Genomic DNA, 18,397 nt, shown 5'->3' on the forward strand with positions numbered 1-18,397 from the left:
CATACATTTTGTGCGCCCCAGCGAGAGCAGCCATGTCGATAGAATCTTTATGGTTAATCCTTCCCATTAATTGCCCCCCCCATTGTGTTTAAAGTTTGCACCATTTGCAAATTAATTAACTATAGTTAATTTGCATGCAGTGCCGCATTTAGGTGATTTAAAGTGGCAAATGCCATATACGTATAGCTATTTAGCCAGGTCAATCTCATCTAAATAAAGTATCTTTAATTATAGACACTCCTTTTCTCCACCTGTCCGGTTTCTATAATAGAATTCGTTTTGTGTAAACAGGCTTTTGTGGCTATTTTTGGGAAACCCTAAATTGGGAGGAAATTCATCTGAGCACGTGCTGCATCAGCTCGATGGTCTAATATTACAGAGACCCACCGTCCAGCAAAATGCCAACCAAGAAGAGGGGCTACATGGAATTATTATTGGGACTCCCTTAACGTACATTGTAAATCAATTGTTTATAATTGTATACATTGTGTCGAGATCAAAAAATATAGCAACTTGAACATATTGCTAACCAATGCCCATTGGGGCTATAAAGCCCCATATTCTCCACTAGTTTTGGAAGGTGTTGAGGGTCTACTTAATAAACTCTTTTAGTTTACCTTTTTGAGTTCCTTTAATAATAATTGGAGCCTCTAACCCTGATGATCTCCTGATACACTTCAGGTCGTATTATGTCCTATAGAACTCTAGAAACCAAAAACCTGCAGATTTACCTAAACCAGGCAGATAGTAGTGGACCTTCTACTGAACTTTGAAGGCTTCCAAAAAATGGCTTTGAAGATAAACCTTGTAGGAACATCAAAGCCAGTCTGTGATGAACTCGGACATTCTAAGTAGGCATTCTAAAGAATTTAGGAAGGTTCCAGATGTTGACAAATCCCACCAAGTTACACATAGGATTTATTAATTACCCAATGTAATAACAGTCAAATGGTAACTGAGATATCTCCTCGGGTGTGAATTGGGTTAATTTATGGATCACCTTAAAGTTTGTCATAGTTCATGACGATAATGCAGATTTTAAACAATGTACAAATGTCTAATGTATTCCTGATGTAATCAAACTATTCAGAAACATACTAATTCAGTTTGGTATCACAGCCCTAGACTCATCACTCCTTTATTTATCAAAACCGACAAGAGACCTTTCCTTTTAGATATATTTATTATATCATTAAATAATGATAATAACACTAATCTAAATATACCATATCAGTAACTCAGTGTTCTTAGACTTCATTTATTTGCATTATTATCCAGTTTATTATCCCATTATAATTTGAGTCTCATTCTTTTTTCCTGGTAGCACACTGGTAAATAAATAGTTTATAACTGTCATATTTTTTGAAACATTAGATTTTTACCATTCAGCCCCGCGTCAGAGCGTTCTCGTTGCCCCATGAATGAATGAATCCCCAGCTGTCGTGTGAATGTGATTTGAATGCCGTGTGGCTTCCATCGAAGAGTGAAATCAAATTGTCAGCTGGGACCCTTTTCTTTCAACAATGAGCTCTCCAGAGACCTAAATATGCTGAATGGGAAGGAACAGCTATCGTATTTGTATTTAAGGACAAGAGGAAAGGAAGTTTAGGAAATTTAGGAAAAAGAAGAAAATACTAATTTCAAGTTATCATTTCAAGTTAAAGTAACCTACAACTACACAAGTAAACTTTGTAATAGCAGATAATGCATCACACACTACTTATAACAAGATGAACAAAGAGTATATATACTATAATGATACATTTACTTCTAAGTTATCGACAAAAGACACTTGTATCTTGTCAATCTTCAACAGTTGTTCTATTGTCCCAAAAAGTCATTTGTTTGCATAAACCCTTGGTTTATCCAGTACTGTATTTACTTTTGGGGCTGCCCATAGTCAGAGTCTCTCATACAACAAAATATGAAGAATATGATGTCATATCCCGCCACATTGTCTTTTTAAAGGCCTTTTAGTGGAGTTTATGCAGGCTGTGCTGAGCCGGCACTGCGTAAATAGACCAGTTGGGGAGATCAAAGGTATGCCTTGTAACCAGCCCGTTGTGTTCCACAGACCTTCCATTAATCTTTATAAGTGGCTGTATAAGATGACAAAACCCTTGTTGGTCTTCCAAGCACCAGAGAACACACCTGCTGGTGTATGTATTGTGTAAGACTCAGGAGGCTTGGGTATTTCATAAGCTGGCTTCATGACCATTTTTCCTACCAGTGGCAGAACAAGTGAGCTAAGGTTCCTGGTGAAAGAAAACCTTTACCCCCCCCCACCAATTATTTCACAAAATTAACATAATTAGAAAAACAATATAACATTCTAGGGTCTATTCACCCAGCACAAAATGGAAGAGAATTTCAATGGGCGTGCAAGAGAATTGCAGAATTGAGGCCAAGATAGCAGAATAACTGCTGGATCAGATATTTTATTTTCCCAGCTCAGCCTCAGTTTTGAAATTCTCACAGATTCTCTGCTTCTTTAATAGCCCCTGTATCCCCCCAGCCTCCGTAATGTACCCCTAGCCACAGTAATGTACACCTCAGCCCATGATATGTATGCCTCAGCCCCTATATTATCCCCACCACCCTCAGTAATGTCCCGCAGCCCCTGTATTGTACCTTGATAGCTGACTACCCACGTTTTAGGGAGAAGGCAGCATGGTGTGTCCCAGGTGTGTCCTGCAGTTCTTTAGAGCTCATGCTATTTGGGTGCCATCCATTCCTCTGATCAACTCATTATTTTTATGAGTACATTTTATTTAATATTAATCATAACATAAAAGCTGGATAGTCCAACTAATTGGGCCTCAGAGCTGACCATGGCAACAGCTACCTCTGGGGTGCTAAAGATTTAACCTTTAGCACCCAAGAGAGAAAAAAACCCTATGGGGGAAGCCTCTGGGAAGGATTGAAGGATTGCCCTTAACTGTGTATTTATGTTATATGAAGGCCTCCTTCATATTGCATTTATATAAAACATTTATATAGGTTTATATAGATTTATATAGGTACAGAATATGTATTTGTCTTAAGAAAGCATTCAGGGTCACTGCCACTTGACATTATATACAGTAGAATGAACAACTTATTTCTGTGTTTTTCTGTATCAAACATGACACACAATATGTGTTTTTAGCTTTTTATTGAATATTTCCAGTCTTTCTGTTAATTTATGAAACTGGACACACAATTGCTATTCAACACAAAAATAATCCCTACAAACCTCTGGCATAAACCCAAAATCAAGCCTGTACATCTGTCATAGTAACATAGTAACTATATCAAACACGTATGGTACATAGTAACATGTTAGTGGGGGGTCCTCCTTTAGTGGTGGTCTCTAGGCTAATCTAGCACTGGAAGAAGCAGCCCCTATGCTGGGAATAGATAGCTGACCCTGTACAGAGCGATGTCTGTATGAAGCGCCTGTGATATTTCCCTGGGAGACCCCAAAGCCACGATGATTTCCTTGCAGAGTTTAATATCCTGATCATATAACTGTCTGACACAAGGCTGAGTGATAATAAGCTGTATACACACCCAGCAACAGATTCAATGTGTCAGCATCCCTGCTTAAATTATGATGTCATGTGTAACTTTTAGGAAACTCAGCACAACTTTGAAGCAACAAAGTCTGTCGGAGGGTTTGGTCATCATGGGGATATTAGAGCAACAGTTCAGTTATTATATTCAGAGAGAGTTACAGGGCAGCCCATTCTTGCCAGCCATGTTTAAATCCCATATGAAAAACTTGCCGGCCCATGTAGTCACCCATAGTAAAGACTCAAACCTTAGTCCTTCGTCTCGTCTTAGATTCAGCAGCCATATTCCCGATACATGTTTATATTGCCTCACTGTATTGTCCTCTACCATCTCTGCTGGTCAGCTTATCTACATCCTCTGATCAGGGGTGTAACGGGAAACCACACACCACCCTGGAGTGAAAATTGCCCTGGGGCCCCCAACAGCTCGTCTTTGCCATTATTGCCCCCAAACAACTTGTCTGTGCCTTCTGTGCCCCTTCTCCCCTTCCAACATACACTCTGGCACACATATGTAAACACACACTTACTCATACTCATTAACACACACGTACACATTCATTCATTCTAACACATACTCCTTCTCACTCACACACACTAATTACACCATTACACATCTATGCTCACACACGCAATTACACATCCATGCTCACACATACACACAATTATACAGCCATGCTCACATTCATACATACATACATACATACAAACAACCCCTACCCCCACTTACCGTTCACCGCTCCGGCAGTTTGCAGCCCGGCTGCTGGCACACTGTGCGGGCAGCCTCGGTTTCCCCGCGGTGTCGGGTGACGTAACTTGACCCTATACATTTCTGTCTCCCCGTGCCGGTTCAAAATAGTTTAGAAAGGGCCCTTCCGACCTGGAGGACCCTTTCTAAACTATTTTAAACCGGTATGAGGAGACACGTACAAGGGGTCGCAGGGGTCACCCCGGCCCTCTAGAGGCACAGCCCCCTCGCAGCTGCGACCTCTGCGACCGCTGTAGTCGCCTCTGATCCTCTAGTTTTTTATCATGACCTCTTGTTCTAACGTTTCGCCTCCTCTGAAATAACATTTGCTATATGCCGGCAGATATGTCCTATGTCATATGCAGAAGAAATGAATGTAATCAAATAATGATGATGGTAGCAAAGGGAGTTATTCGCTAATGCATGAGTTTATCAGCTCGCTGAGCTATGTGTGCATTACATAGGGCAACCCCTACCTATCGGCCCAATTATGCTTTATACAGGGCTCAGACACACGCTGGGGCTGCCCTTACATGATAATTGAAGTCAATGAGCTGATACTGCAATTCTCTGGCAGAGCATGGGTTAATGAATGTGCCCCAGTGATGTCATTGTAGCCAACAGAAAAGAATAAATAATTAAAGAGCATTATTTTTTTGCTATTGGCCAATCAATATTTTAAATGTTTAAAAAAATGTTATTTAAACTTTTTTTTTTATATTTTACCCTATTTTTAGCATGCCCAGTACATGGTTGGATCTTGACCAAAGAGAATGTAGTCTAGGTGCAGTGTCTGTGCACGAGATAAACCGCTGATATACATTGATACATTTCTCAAGACATAATTACAGGAGGTGACTAGAAGAGAAAAATAACAGCTTTTAGAGCACAAATTATAGCTTCCAGACTGCGCCTCTTGTCACATGTTCGGGGTCAACTGAGAAGCGTTCTTCAACTGCAGAAAGCAGGCATTTAATGTGATAGATGGGAGTAATTAGTGGTATTGGGTAATTGGGAAGAGAAGCGCTGATTGCTACAGATACCGTCTGCTGCCATGGATCGAGTCCCCAGCCCGCTCGTTTATCCGAATCAAACACCGCAGAACAGACACAAACACACGTCATTGTAATTCAGTTCCCCGGCTGAGCGCACTTGATACAGTGTCTGTGACAATCTGCTGTCGGAATCGTGCTTTTTGTGCAGCAGAATAATGTCTTCGGGAGCAAATAACTACAAAACCACATGTGATTTAATCGATGTGTTAAAATCGTACAAATTGATACATTTGTTCCATTAAATAGCAATACTGTAGATGCCAAGGTTCCTTCTTCCAGATGCCACTGTTGGCCTCGTGCCTTAGACCTCCCTACTGGACTTCTCCGGGCTACAGACCATAGAATTAGGAACTGGGCCATAGGAGCGTCTTGATACATGTATTCCAGGTACAGATCTGGCCCTGTGCTTGTATAAGGGTCCAAGTTGCATGATCCATCAAACCGGGGGTTTGGGGGTCTCAGAAAAGTGGTAAGGGGTAAGATTGCAGGAATTGGTAGGCAGAGGTCCACTGAGGTCTCATACATGCTGGACTTGGTATATGCTGGTAGCAAATTTTGATAATAGCTGAATATATTAATATCCTGGAACTGTACTATTATTGGTTTACCAGAGAGAGATACCAAAGACATGAACCGTACCAAAGCCGCACCATCTTCCCTTGGACAGTGTGGCCCACGGGGGCTTGGGACCGGGAGCTCACTTTCTAATTGGTTCTGCACGATCCACAAGCACAGATCCCTGCTTTCCGCCAGAAAAAAATGGTGCCCCCCCCTATCTGCGAAAGGGACCATCATAGGAAGGATCCTCATCCATCTCCCATTTCCTAAGGCCATGTATTTGTTCTGTGAACTTGTAACTATGTATCCAGCTGCCCCAGCCCTATATAATATATATGATATATATATATATATATATATATATATACACATGTTAAGCGCCGCAAATGTATGCCACAAATGAAAATGTGCAGCTCCATTCAGGAATCGAAACACGTTCTTTGTTTATAGTCAATGTCCTGGCAAGAGCTAAAAAAAAAAAAAAAAAAAAAAAAGTTTAATAAAGTCCAGATCCAAATTTCATGCCTTTTAAACCAATATAAAAGCAAGTCTTCTGGGTACTTGAAACATTCGCGCTCACGGCTGCCAGGTCCCTGCATGCATCTCAGGCCAAAATAATAATAAGAGATATATTAAGAGATGTTGGATATCTGCCAGACTTTTGGGGATTTCTGGGGGGAAAATGCCAGTTCTGTGCTGAGAAATATAATGAAATCATAGCCATTGATCTTTTAACAGTCAACAATTCAATCGACGGTAGCTGTCATGTGTCTGTACTCCACGGACAAGGATATTTACGTACCGTATTTGCTCGATTATAAGACGAGGTTTTTTCCAGAGCAAATGCTCTGAAAAATAACCCTCGTCTTATAATCAGGGTGGTCTTATAATCAGACCTCAAATAGGTCTGATTATGAGACTAAGATCCAGATCCCCCGCAGCGATGCAGGGGACCTGGATCCTCCTGTGTTATGCCCCCCCCAACTTACCGGTGCTTCTGAGTCCCCGGTGCTTAGTCCGGGCTGCGTGTAGAGCTCTACGCGATATAATCGAGTAGAGCTCTACACTATACAATCGCGTAGAGCTCTACACGCTTCCCGGACTAAGCACTGGGGACTCAGATGCAGGGGACCTGGATCCTCCTGTGTTAAGCGCCCCCCCCAACTCAGAAGCACCGGTAAGTTTGGAGGAGGGAGGGGGAGGGAGTGTTAAATGGGGGGTGTAAGGCATTTCTGGAGGCAGAGTGCTCTGTGAAATGCCTTTTAACCCCTTTAATGCCACTCTGCCTCCAGAAATGCCTTTTACCTCCCTATATGCCACTCTGCCTCATAATATGCCTTTTAACCCTCTAAATGCCAGAGTGGCGTATAGGGGTATAAGGCATTTCTGGAGGCAGAGTGGCACATAGGGGGTCAAAAGGCATATCATGGGGCACAGTGGCATATAGAGGGTTAAAAGGCGTATCATGGGGCACCGTGGCATTTAGAGGGTTAAAAGGCATATCATGGGGCACAGTGGCATACATGGGGTATAAGGCATTTCTGGGACAGAGTGGCAAGCCTGGGGGCAGATGTGCATAACTGGGGGGGCAGGTTGGAAAAAAAAAAGGAAATAAAAACAAAATATTTTTCTCAGTCATAGCTTTTTTTAACAAACAATTGTTCACATAGTTTACATGAACTAACATTTACTGGTAAAACTTTTTTACTATAGGGTAGTCTTATATATTTTCTTTTTTTCATAAGTTAATATTCAGATTTTGGGGGGTCGTCTTATAATCAGGGTCGTCTTATAATCGAGCAAATACGGTATTTCCTTTGACTGTTTGTATCTTTTACTATAACAAGAGACATAAATTAACACTTTTAGAACTAAATGCAGCATTAGAAATATCATTCCTAGCCCCCTGAATTCCCAAGCCTTTCCAAAGAAAAGAATCTTTAATCCCGTAAAATTTGGTCTAATAAGTATTTTTTTCCAGGTGACACCGAATTGTCATGTGACACAAAAGCAAGCACTAATAGGTTGTTGCCATATAAACTAAAGATAAAGATTTTGGTCTCGGCTCAGATTCAGGAGCCATTTGCCTATCCCATGCTGTTTTTGCCTCTACCTTCTGCTGGGAGGCTGCTCCACTCATCTACTACCCTCTCATTATAGGAACTCTCTCGTTTTAGATCAAGCCATCTCGTTTCTCCTCCTCTGAAATGAATTCAACGATCCGTGATTCAGAAGGGTTTTCAGGGCGTCCCGCAATACAGTCATTTCTCTAAACCCTCCCTGTACTTGCGTTGCTCGTTACTCTCAAGGAGTTACGACACTGTTTGAAGGTCAGAATTGAGTAGGAATGACTAAATGTGAAGCCCTACCATTCCACCCCCAATAACTGCCCGTTTCTGCCACTCATCATCATGTTATAAACCAATGAAAGCTTCCTACGTTATGTGACAAAATATTTCCACCAGTATAATCACCCATCGCTTCGAATTAAAACGGACGAAGGCCAGAATGGACGAAGAGGAAGGGCTCTTCTATAAAGAAAGCCTCGAGTGGCGTCTGTCGGCAAAGCTAGAATTTGACCCCAAACCATTATCTGTAACCTAGTCCCACTTTCTCCTCCGTTTCTTCTTGACACAACCACCCTAACCCCCCCTCCAGCCTTTCTTGTTCCCCACTTTCCATTCTGCTAATTTTCTACATATCACACCCCCCCCCCCCCGTCCAGTCTTTTACCCATTTCTCTCTCAAGGCTTTTGCCCCCAGTTTCTTCCCTTCTACGTTTTTTTCACCTTAGACCACCGTTCATTCGTTTACCCCATTCTTCCCCGAGCCGTTCATTCTTTTACACCATTCTTTCACAGAGCCGAACTTGCATTAACCCACAAGCATTCAGCCGTCTCGGTTCACTTGTGATTAATTATTACCTAACAATGATTGATGACGTTAGTAGACTTCATGCTCTTGAATTTTTTTTCCAAACTAGAGATATTTATAAGGAGGGGAAGCTGAAATTCTGCTAAACAGGGCTTTCCCCAAACGGTGTAAAATGTTGTTATTGTTGCAACAACAAAAAGCACAAATATTCTTACGTCTCCAACCAACTTCCCTAGTTACGGAAGAGTCATGTTGTTGGTTTGGTTTACAAATAAGAATTTTTGGTCCAGATGCAACGAAACGATACAGAGGGTGAGAAAAATATTTTTAACGTTCTGTTCCTTTTTCTAGAGTAAAAAAACACGTACAATGTTCTGTTCCAATAAAACACAAAAGTATGCTACTTCCACATCTGGATGAAAGATTGTGCCATTTCATGAATAAGGACCTTTGAGCCAATAGGATAAGCCTGATTGGTTAAAAGAATGATTTGCAACCCAATAAAACATTAATCAACAGATCGTAAAAATTGCTTCTATATTTTATATAGTTTAGCTAATATTGTATCTTGTCTCTAGAACGTTTGTGATTTTTTACAGGTTAGAGATCCTTTTGACACTCTCGGAAAGATACGATTTATTTTTTAATTTTCAATCCAAAATCTTTATTATATTTTAAAAAAACTTTAAATGGCATCAAAAGTTAACATTAAAAATATGTAAAAAAAATGTGTAAAGACCTGTCTAAAACAATGTGGACATAAAACATTTTAGAACCATTGGAAGTAAAAAAGAATAATAATAATAATAATAATACATCAAGCTATGGTGGTCAAGGTAGTCTTCTGGAACCACTGATGATCCATGGATTGAAGTGACCTCGGCTTGAGCACAATTGGAGGAGATATTCATTCTGGACTATGTTTGTTCTCTTTATGTGTAATGACATGAAACTCTTAATCCACCCGGAAGAACTTAATGTTTGAGATCTTGCATTCTGTCCACAAAAGAGCCATCCTTTAGGTTAAGCTTCAGGGTGGAATAAGTTGATGATCTAGCCTTTCTTGGAAGACCAATCTATGCATTCCTGCACACCTGCATAAAACCTACTGCATTCCTACACAACTGCTTAAAACCACACTTGATCATGATATATTAAAGTTTTTAACAGTTTAAAAGCCATAACACATCGAAATGTTCTATGATTTATGGGTTATTGGGGCTACGTGATGTTTGATGATTAAGGTCATTATTCTCAACTCAACAGGCTTTCATAGTACGTATAACCCCTCTCAGCCATAAATGACCTATTACAGGGGCGTCCAACCTGCGGCCCTCCAGCTGCTGCAGGACTACATCTCCCATCCTCCTCAGCCAGCCCCTGAGCTGAAAGAGCATTATGAAAGATGCAGTTTTGGACGCCCCTGACCTATTAAATTACCCACAGGTCATCTGCTTCACGTTTCTCCTGTTGCATTACTCTAAAACATCTGATATTTGGCATGCCGAAGGTCCTTCTTGCAGGTAAAACCTCAGAGTAGCTCCATTGAAAAGCATAGAGAGTGTTTTGTAGACTTGTGCATTCGGGGTTCATGCGAATTTTAATTAAACATATTTTTCCCAATTTGTGCATTCGTACAAATCTCGAAAAACAGGAGAGGGACCCCCAACAAAATAAACAAAAACCAATGAGAAACCTCAGAATATTCGTTAGAAATTCATTGACTGTTTATAGAGAAGAGACAGAAGGAGAGAGACTGACTGACTGACCAAATTTTGTTTTCAAATGAAAAAAACCCCACTGAAATCAAAGAAATTTGCTCAAAACAATCGGTCGGATCTAGAATTTTCATCTAGCCGCCACTTTCTGTTTAGTGAATAAACCCAACTCTGTTGGTAAAACGGGTAAAAATAGCCCCAATAAAGATGCAGGCTTAGTCTCCTGGTGTTATATTTAACAACTGGAAATCGACTTTTGTGGCCACCCAAGAACCCGGGTCCCTGGAAGGAATCTTTCGTCGCTCCGTGATTCATTAGTCACATTGACTTGCTGTATATGGGAGAGATGAGAGATAGATGTCCAGACGGTTCTCTTTACTTGAGACAGTTGGTAACTTCTATTTATTTGTTCTCCAATAACGCTTTATTGCATTGGGCAACAGGGTCACCGGGTCACAGATCTCAGGAAAAGGTGCAATAAGTTGTTCAACACTGAAAAGTTTTTACTCCAGAAGACTTTTTTATTTCCCGTGAACTAACACACGGGAATGTTTTATATATTTATGAGTTGGATTTACAGAATCCATGCATTTATTCCTGAAATTCTGCCTCCAAAATGGTCTATGAGAACATATACAAAGCAAAAACAGGCTTATAACTCATGGTGTAAACCATAAATATGGTATTGTAGATTGTAAGCTCTTTGAGCAAGTCCAAATTACTATGTTATACCCTGCTTGTTATGTCTTATGTTATGTATTATAATCACTTATTAAACATAGACCAATAAAATCCACACCGAGGGAGAGAAACATGTACAGTACCAGCTTCTAAACAGAACAGTATTATATTAAGTAAATTATGTTATTTTTAAAAATCAGAAAAGATTCATAAATTGCCATGAGAACCCATTAAACGATATGGCCTGTAAATTCCGGCATCAGAAGAAAGCTGTGAGATTTCCCGTAATTAAAGTAAATCATAAAGCTCTCTCTGTTATATAAACAGCCAAAACACATTTTCAAGATCTCAACGCGTTTCGCTTTCAGTAAATTGTTGCTTTAAGAAATATGGACTTAGATAAAAAACAAAAAAAAAATTTAGAGCTTCAAGCGTGTATATGGGGTTTGCAGAGTAGGTGAACATTCCAGCTCCTTTAAATCAATATTTAAATTATATATATATATACACACGCAGTCTATGGATAGTTACCAGCACTATATATATATATATAATATGAATAAATATGGACAAACATAGCATTTAGCTCTTAAGTGTTTTCATATTATGGATGAATTATTACTATTGTAGGTAAGGCTTCCATGATATTTATTATAATTCTCAGTGTCATCTGAGGACAATTACACGGAATGTTCTTAATTCACGTTAGGTGCATGAATCATACTTTTTTTTTTTTTTTTTGTTCAGCCCGTGGTATTCCACACACCTATTTCTCGTGTTTTGTTAGAATTGTCTGCTCGGTGGAAATGTTATTGGAGATTATTTAAAGGGAAGTATACTCTTCAAAGGAATCGCTTAGTAATTCTCACGTCATTATACTTCTGTTATGGTGTTCCTCAAAAACAGGCAGCCGGGTCACGGAAAATCCTACTTTATCTGCCAGGGAATGTAACCGAGAAGAGGGACAAAGAGAAAGAATGAGAGAAAGAGAGAGATAAGCAAAGCCTGTGATGGCGAATAAGTATTGGATGGATCTAATGATAATGGCAGTCACTACAGGACACCAAAGAGAAATGCTATGTGATAATGTTGATGATATATTTTTCTAGCCACTTGGATTGCTTAATCCAACAATGATTCCCATGATGAACCTTAAACATTAGGAATTAATATATAATTATTAAAACAGGATGGTGGTGATGTTATGAATCATCTTGAGTCAAATAGTCTTCAGTGTCTCCAACTTTCCCGTGGATCTACAATGTCTATGGATTATAAATTAGCCCCCACACACACACACCCGACCCACCCACTGCATCTGTCTTACCATCTACCCATTTAAGATCTTTGTCTTCGATTCTAGGCCAGGACTGACCATCTGGCACACAGGGCACACGCCCAGTGGCCAACATCACGTCATACTTGCCCGACCTGCCAGGTCCTACAATGTGCGGCCATTGGCTGGATATGCCAGTCCGGTCATGTTCAGAAGAAGGCACCTCTGAGGTCCTGACATTATTTTCATTATTTTTCTCTAATTTGGCATAATAAAAGGTGCCTCCTTTGGCTAAAGGATCTATCTTCTCTGTGACCAGTATGGCTGTGACCATTTTCCTGGGACAAGTACCCAAGTCTTGGAAGGCTTGGCTAATCGACAATCGCTCAGTGGACAGTCCTTACCTCGTCCTGCAAGGGTAGGCTCCGGGTAGCCGGGGCCCACAAGTTCTCAGGTACGTTTATAACCCTTAACATGTTTTTATGAAATGACAGGTGATATAGAGTGTTCTATTTTAACTTTCCCTAAACGAAAGTCCATTTAATATTAATTTAAAAAATTCAGAAAATTTACCATGGGTGTAACCCAGTATTAATCACTCGCAGACTTCTTCCTATAGACTTCCCTTTTTTGACGTGATTTTAATCATCCACATTCTATAAAAATAGATGAGACATTAACCGCAGTCTCCTACTTATCAACATTATTTATTTTTTATTATTCTTTAATAAAGAATATCGAAATTCACAGCAAATCAAACGATAAACCCCTTTTCTTGAGATATTGATAATTTTAAAAAAACATCCTAAATGAACCCGTAAGGCAATACATTTCATATGAAATATTTCCACATTCCTCTTATAGAACCCTTCCCCCTCCTCCAATAGAAGGGCAAATAACGCTACTTCTCATCTCCATTATATGGAGTATTTTTTGTTTCTATAACAACACAGCAAATTGCGGATTAGCTCTGGATTTCAGGAGGGGTCTGCCCCGGCTTTATTCCTCGAAGGTGAAAATGCACGGCTTGCCCTGAAGTAAATTAACCAAAATCCCTTAAGAATAGTGGGAAATGTCAACGAAAAATGTGTAATACCACCAGGTGTTCTTGAACTTCAATCCACCAGAGTTATACCAACGATAAAATTACTTGTACACCCCAATAAATACTTTTTAATAAATTGTTGGCCTTCTTATTAGTGGTCCTGAACTCCAGTGCCCAAGCTGACCCAAGGATCCAGGTTTTAGTGTCCTCTTGTCTGACCCCAATCAGGACTTCTGTGATGGAGACGTCATGAGGAAGTCTTAAGGAGCACCTTTGGCGACAGATACATCTTTTTCATGGCTACGCTTGGTGGCTTCTTCTTAAACCCTTCTATGCATGGTTGAGGACGACACTGTAATCTGCATAATGTCGTGAATGTATGCTTTTTTGGGGAATTACCCTAAATTTCACCTCTGATACTGTATCCATGGTTGGCAACTTTTAAACTGGTCCCCAAGACAAAGCCCAATGGCCCTCAAAAGGTCGGCTTACCGACGGATTGTCGTTCATCTGCTTCATTCTGTCATATATATATACATAATATATAGTCTAAAAATATATAAAAGCAATTCATTAGCTCCAAGCATGCAGTCAGGACTACCATTATATTAAATATAGATTTTTTTCCCCCCTTTTCCTGGTAATTTCACCTATAGGTGACCTACAAATCAGTTGCACAATCCAATACTGCAAAATGTCAGCTGAATAATTACTAAGGTTTCTAAGGCCTTTTATTAAAAAAAAGATCTCCTTGGTCAGTAAAAATGCCACTGGAAGCCCCATCTTCAGTGATCAAAGGAATGCCTGCGTGTGTTACAAGCGAGGTGGAAGATCAGGCATTATAGACTTAAAGCGGCCTCAAACCAGACCTTATACTACACAAAGTATGAAAATATCTAAATTCAAATCGATTCCACTTTTAACACAAAAAAGTTAGATTTCATTATTTTATTTGCATCAAATAACGCAGACTAATTTAAAAAAAAAAGTACAAGGCAAAATATGAAAGAATGTTCAGGTTAGACACTTCTCCGAGAAGATGAGAGAGTCGCGCGTGGACACTCCAACAGATGGTGTTCATCTAATGAGATGATGAGACACGGTAGTCTTTCACCCACCTAAAGACTCTGTTTTAACCCATAATTTCTAGGTTTACATATGGAAAGAACAACACAACCATTAAGAGAGAACCTGTGCATCAATGCCATCCCTTCTAATTGCATGCCTCAAATACAATCCTAATGCTTTTTTTCTTTTATGACAAGAGAGACCCCAATGGGTCAAATACACCACGAGCACTGACAAGTCAACATGGTGAAGTATGTTTTTCTGCCGTACAAAGCTAAAACCAAGTGTTTTTGACCTGTATTTCCCCAAATGTTGTTCTTATTATTCATTGGTTTATTGTATTTGCCGCCTGCCCTGGACTTTGCCCTAAACTGCCCGTCTACGGGTGGTCTTCACCTTCATCATACTGTTCCTGCCATAAACTCAGCTTTGTGGAAGGCTTTTATTAATGTAAGGCCCGTGACCTTGGGCATCGGGTCGGTCTGATGGATGGATGTCACAATCACATAATTCAAACACAAATATAAATCATTGTATAGCTTCTATCTATATAATATAAAGAATATAATATAAAGAAGATAATATTCTTTAGTAACCATCAGAGGCTGTCGATCCTCATACCCCAAGAACTTCTTCCGCCTGCCTTTTAGGAGGTAAAATATCGCCAATGCTATTTTAGAAATCATCGAAGGGGCTTTGCAATATATTGCACTATTTTCTTTTTCTGTATTGGCATCGGTTGAAACGATCGACATCATTGCCATAAACGTCTGTGATGCATCAGCACTTGGATAACACCCAAAACGTAACTTATGAAACGCAGAGATTATTTGGTAATGGGGCCCACAGGAGAATGACTTAAATCTCTATCATCCCCCAGCGAGAGTGGAACTGCATAAACTGTAGCGTCTTGCTTCACAGAGGAAATAATGTCTAAAAACCACATAATCCATTGAAATGTTTCGAAACTGGCAACTGTATCCAGGGGAGTTAAACTTTGTTGAGATACAACGAAGGCTTATGAGCTGGACTGTATGAAGACTCATGACTTGCGGGATTTCCTCCTCAGCTGGCTGCAGATGTCTGCTGTATGCGTCATATCTAAAGAAGCCATGGGGGGAGATTTTTGGAGACTGTTGGGTCTGGTGGATTTTTCTGAGGGTTCTGTGTTACTAGGCATGTTGTGATGTGCCAGTGTGTTCAATTTAGGGCAAGATATCCTATTAGGGATGCTAAGCACCCTCCATGAGCATGAGCCAAGAGAGCTAGGAACTCTGTGGTGGGGCCAAGATTTGAAATGCTGTACACCAGATACAATGTAGCAGTTTCCAGTGGCCTAAGAATAGGGAATGCAAGTCTTAATGGCCCATCCACATGGCCTCCTCTGCGGTTCTGTTCTCTCCAGCTGAAGGGTCAATGTGTATATTATTGCATTTGGCTCCAAGCTTTGGTAGAAACCAAGTGTCTCATGGGCTCTCCCAATCCTGGTCCTTTCACCTATAAAAAAATGGATCTGTAGATCCCAAGAAGACATCTGGGCCAACACAGAACCATTTTGCTTCCTTGTTTTGCATACTTAATACATAAACTTTGGGTAGGCAATGTGCAAATCTAATGAACCCAAGAAGCCCTGAAATGTTTTACATTACATACAGATCAACATTCCTCCCTGATATGAAATAAAGTTTATAATAAATTACTGGGGATTCTCAAGGATTCGGAAGGATAATATTATGGACAAGATATCCTATAAGTAAGATTTGATTCTCAAGTGTTTTTTGCCCCCCTACACAAAAAGCATAGACCCCTGGATAAAGGTGTGGATAAGTCTACATTGTCTTTGAGGATATACCTTTGTATAAAAAAAAAATATATATATTAAATCGGTGTCTAAAATATGGATCGCTTACAACCAGTGACATGATGTTACTCGGGGTCATCTGGAACGGAATGAAAAATCTGCTAATGTAAAAAAATACTTTGTGTTGGAGGCTGTAGGAAGATGGTGTCGCGTAACATGACTGTACCTGAGCAGATGCAGTAATGCGTAATACCTTTTTATTGCCAGTAATTATCCACAAGGACAAATTGAGGTGGTAGAACCAGTTATTTCATGACATAAAACAAGACCCAGCCATTGTTTCAACCAAGTAAATCCGAGTAAAAATATCTCCAATACTCAAGTAGCACACAAAGCAACGCCAAAGAAAGGAAATCTAAGGTTCAGTGCCATTAAAATCATTGCCAGAACCATTTAGACTGGTTTGATCAAAAGAAAAAAACCAAAAAAAAAAAACCCCACTTCTGATGGAAAAATACTCGTTTAATTGAATAAGATAGAACATTAAATAATGTTACCACCTGTACAATTAGAACACGGTACAGAACAAGGTATCTGGTCGCTCCCGGTAAATATTGACCATAAATCCTATAAAGGCTATTTAGAACATGATTAACGCTACAAATCCAGATGACTCAACGAGGACGTTGGCATCAACAAATCATCATAAGAATAAATATACGTCTTGGAAAAAGTCGACAAATTTCTTGCGTAACTCACATAATGAGGAAGGACATGCCTCTGGGACACGAAAAGTAAGGTCCAGACAAAGTTAATTTTGTAATTTTGGCCAGTTTGACAGCAACTGCCACAACCATTTTGACTTCTGATGGAAAAATACCCAAAACTTTGCCAATAACATTGCTCTTAAGTGTCCTTGTTTTAGGAGGACCAGTCCCTCTTTCCTCCCCCGATGCCCCTCTTTCCTCCCCTGATGCCTCAGAATGTTTGCTGGGTACGAGGGGTCTACAGCCCTAAAAGTAACAATAATGAGTATAGAAACAGCAGGAAATTTAACCTAAATAGCTATCCAGTTGGAACTGTTTGATATGTCTGCCAGGTGGAATATAGGACTGGAAAGTATGGTTTATGACAAAATGGTATGATCCATGGCTGTTCTGAACTATTTCTGTATTATTTCTTCCATAACTAGACATGGCTTCGGTACGCAGCGTTTTCTTCCATTTGAGTCACGCACTTTTTTGTAAGTTATACGGCAGGAGAAAAACTAAGAGCCTTCAAGACAATTAACAAAACAAAACAAAAAAAAAGTTATTTTTTTTACTCAACCCGGCTGTATTGGAAAAGATAAACAATAGGATTACACAGGTCTGAAATTTCCATTACTCACTAGAGGAAGTCTGACCGAAAAATGCTAAACTCCTACGAATGCCACTTATTAGCCGACTGCTACCTTATAATAGTAAGTGTGCAGTCCCTCTGTAGCTTAAACTCATCGTTTCATCACCCACGGTGCTGATCCGGGGGCTTTTCCAGCAACCACCACACCTACTCTTACTCATACTAAGTTACTAAAGTCAGCGATACTCATCGGTCTCTCGCGTTCTAAAATCCAGCTGCCGTCGCCTACAATTTCCATAAAGCTTACAGATCCAGGCTTGCACGTCTCTGAGTCAGTAGAGGCCGTGGGTAACTCTTCTGCATGCAATATCTACTGTACTCTCTATGCATTATTCCAAGGGAGTTGATTTTTGGGGAGTTAAAGGGACTAACGCCCCAGGGGTTCCAAATGAAGACAACGGGACTTATAAATACTTTAGTCCTAAAGTCCTTCATCTGCGTGATCCGCTCAATAAACCTACGTAATGGTGATTGCAAACTAAAATAAGCGTTATAATTCTATCAGAAACCCACCTTATAGCATACCAAGCCGCTGTCTGCAGTGGGGTGGGGGGGGGGGGCACTTTCCAAGCAGGGAACAGACTATTAGGCTAATTTTGCCTCTTTTTGCCACAATCC

General features: G+C 40.1%; 1 protein-coding gene across 1 annotated transcript in view; it reads right to left on the reverse strand.

Annotated features, from left to right (window-relative positions):
• LOC149280183 (CD44 antigen-like) overlaps nucleotides 1-12,798 on the reverse strand; it is a 37,005-nt gene extending 24,207 nt beyond the window's left edge. The window contains exon 1 of the mRNA XM_089500752.1: nucleotides 12,516-12,798. Coding sequence (XP_089356878.1) covers nucleotides 12,516-12,798 — 283 coding nt within the window. The remainder of the gene's footprint in view (nucleotides 1-12,515) is intronic.
• Between the last annotated feature and the right edge of the window lie 5,599 nt (nucleotides 12,799-18,397).

This window comes from Sceloporus occidentalis, unplaced genomic scaffold (assembly GCF_023333645.1).
Source record: "Sceloporus occidentalis isolate IW3139 unplaced genomic scaffold, rSceOcc1.0.p SCAF_158, whole genome shotgun sequence".
NCBI lineage: Eukaryota > Metazoa > Chordata > Lepidosauria > Squamata > Phrynosomatidae > Sceloporus > Sceloporus occidentalis.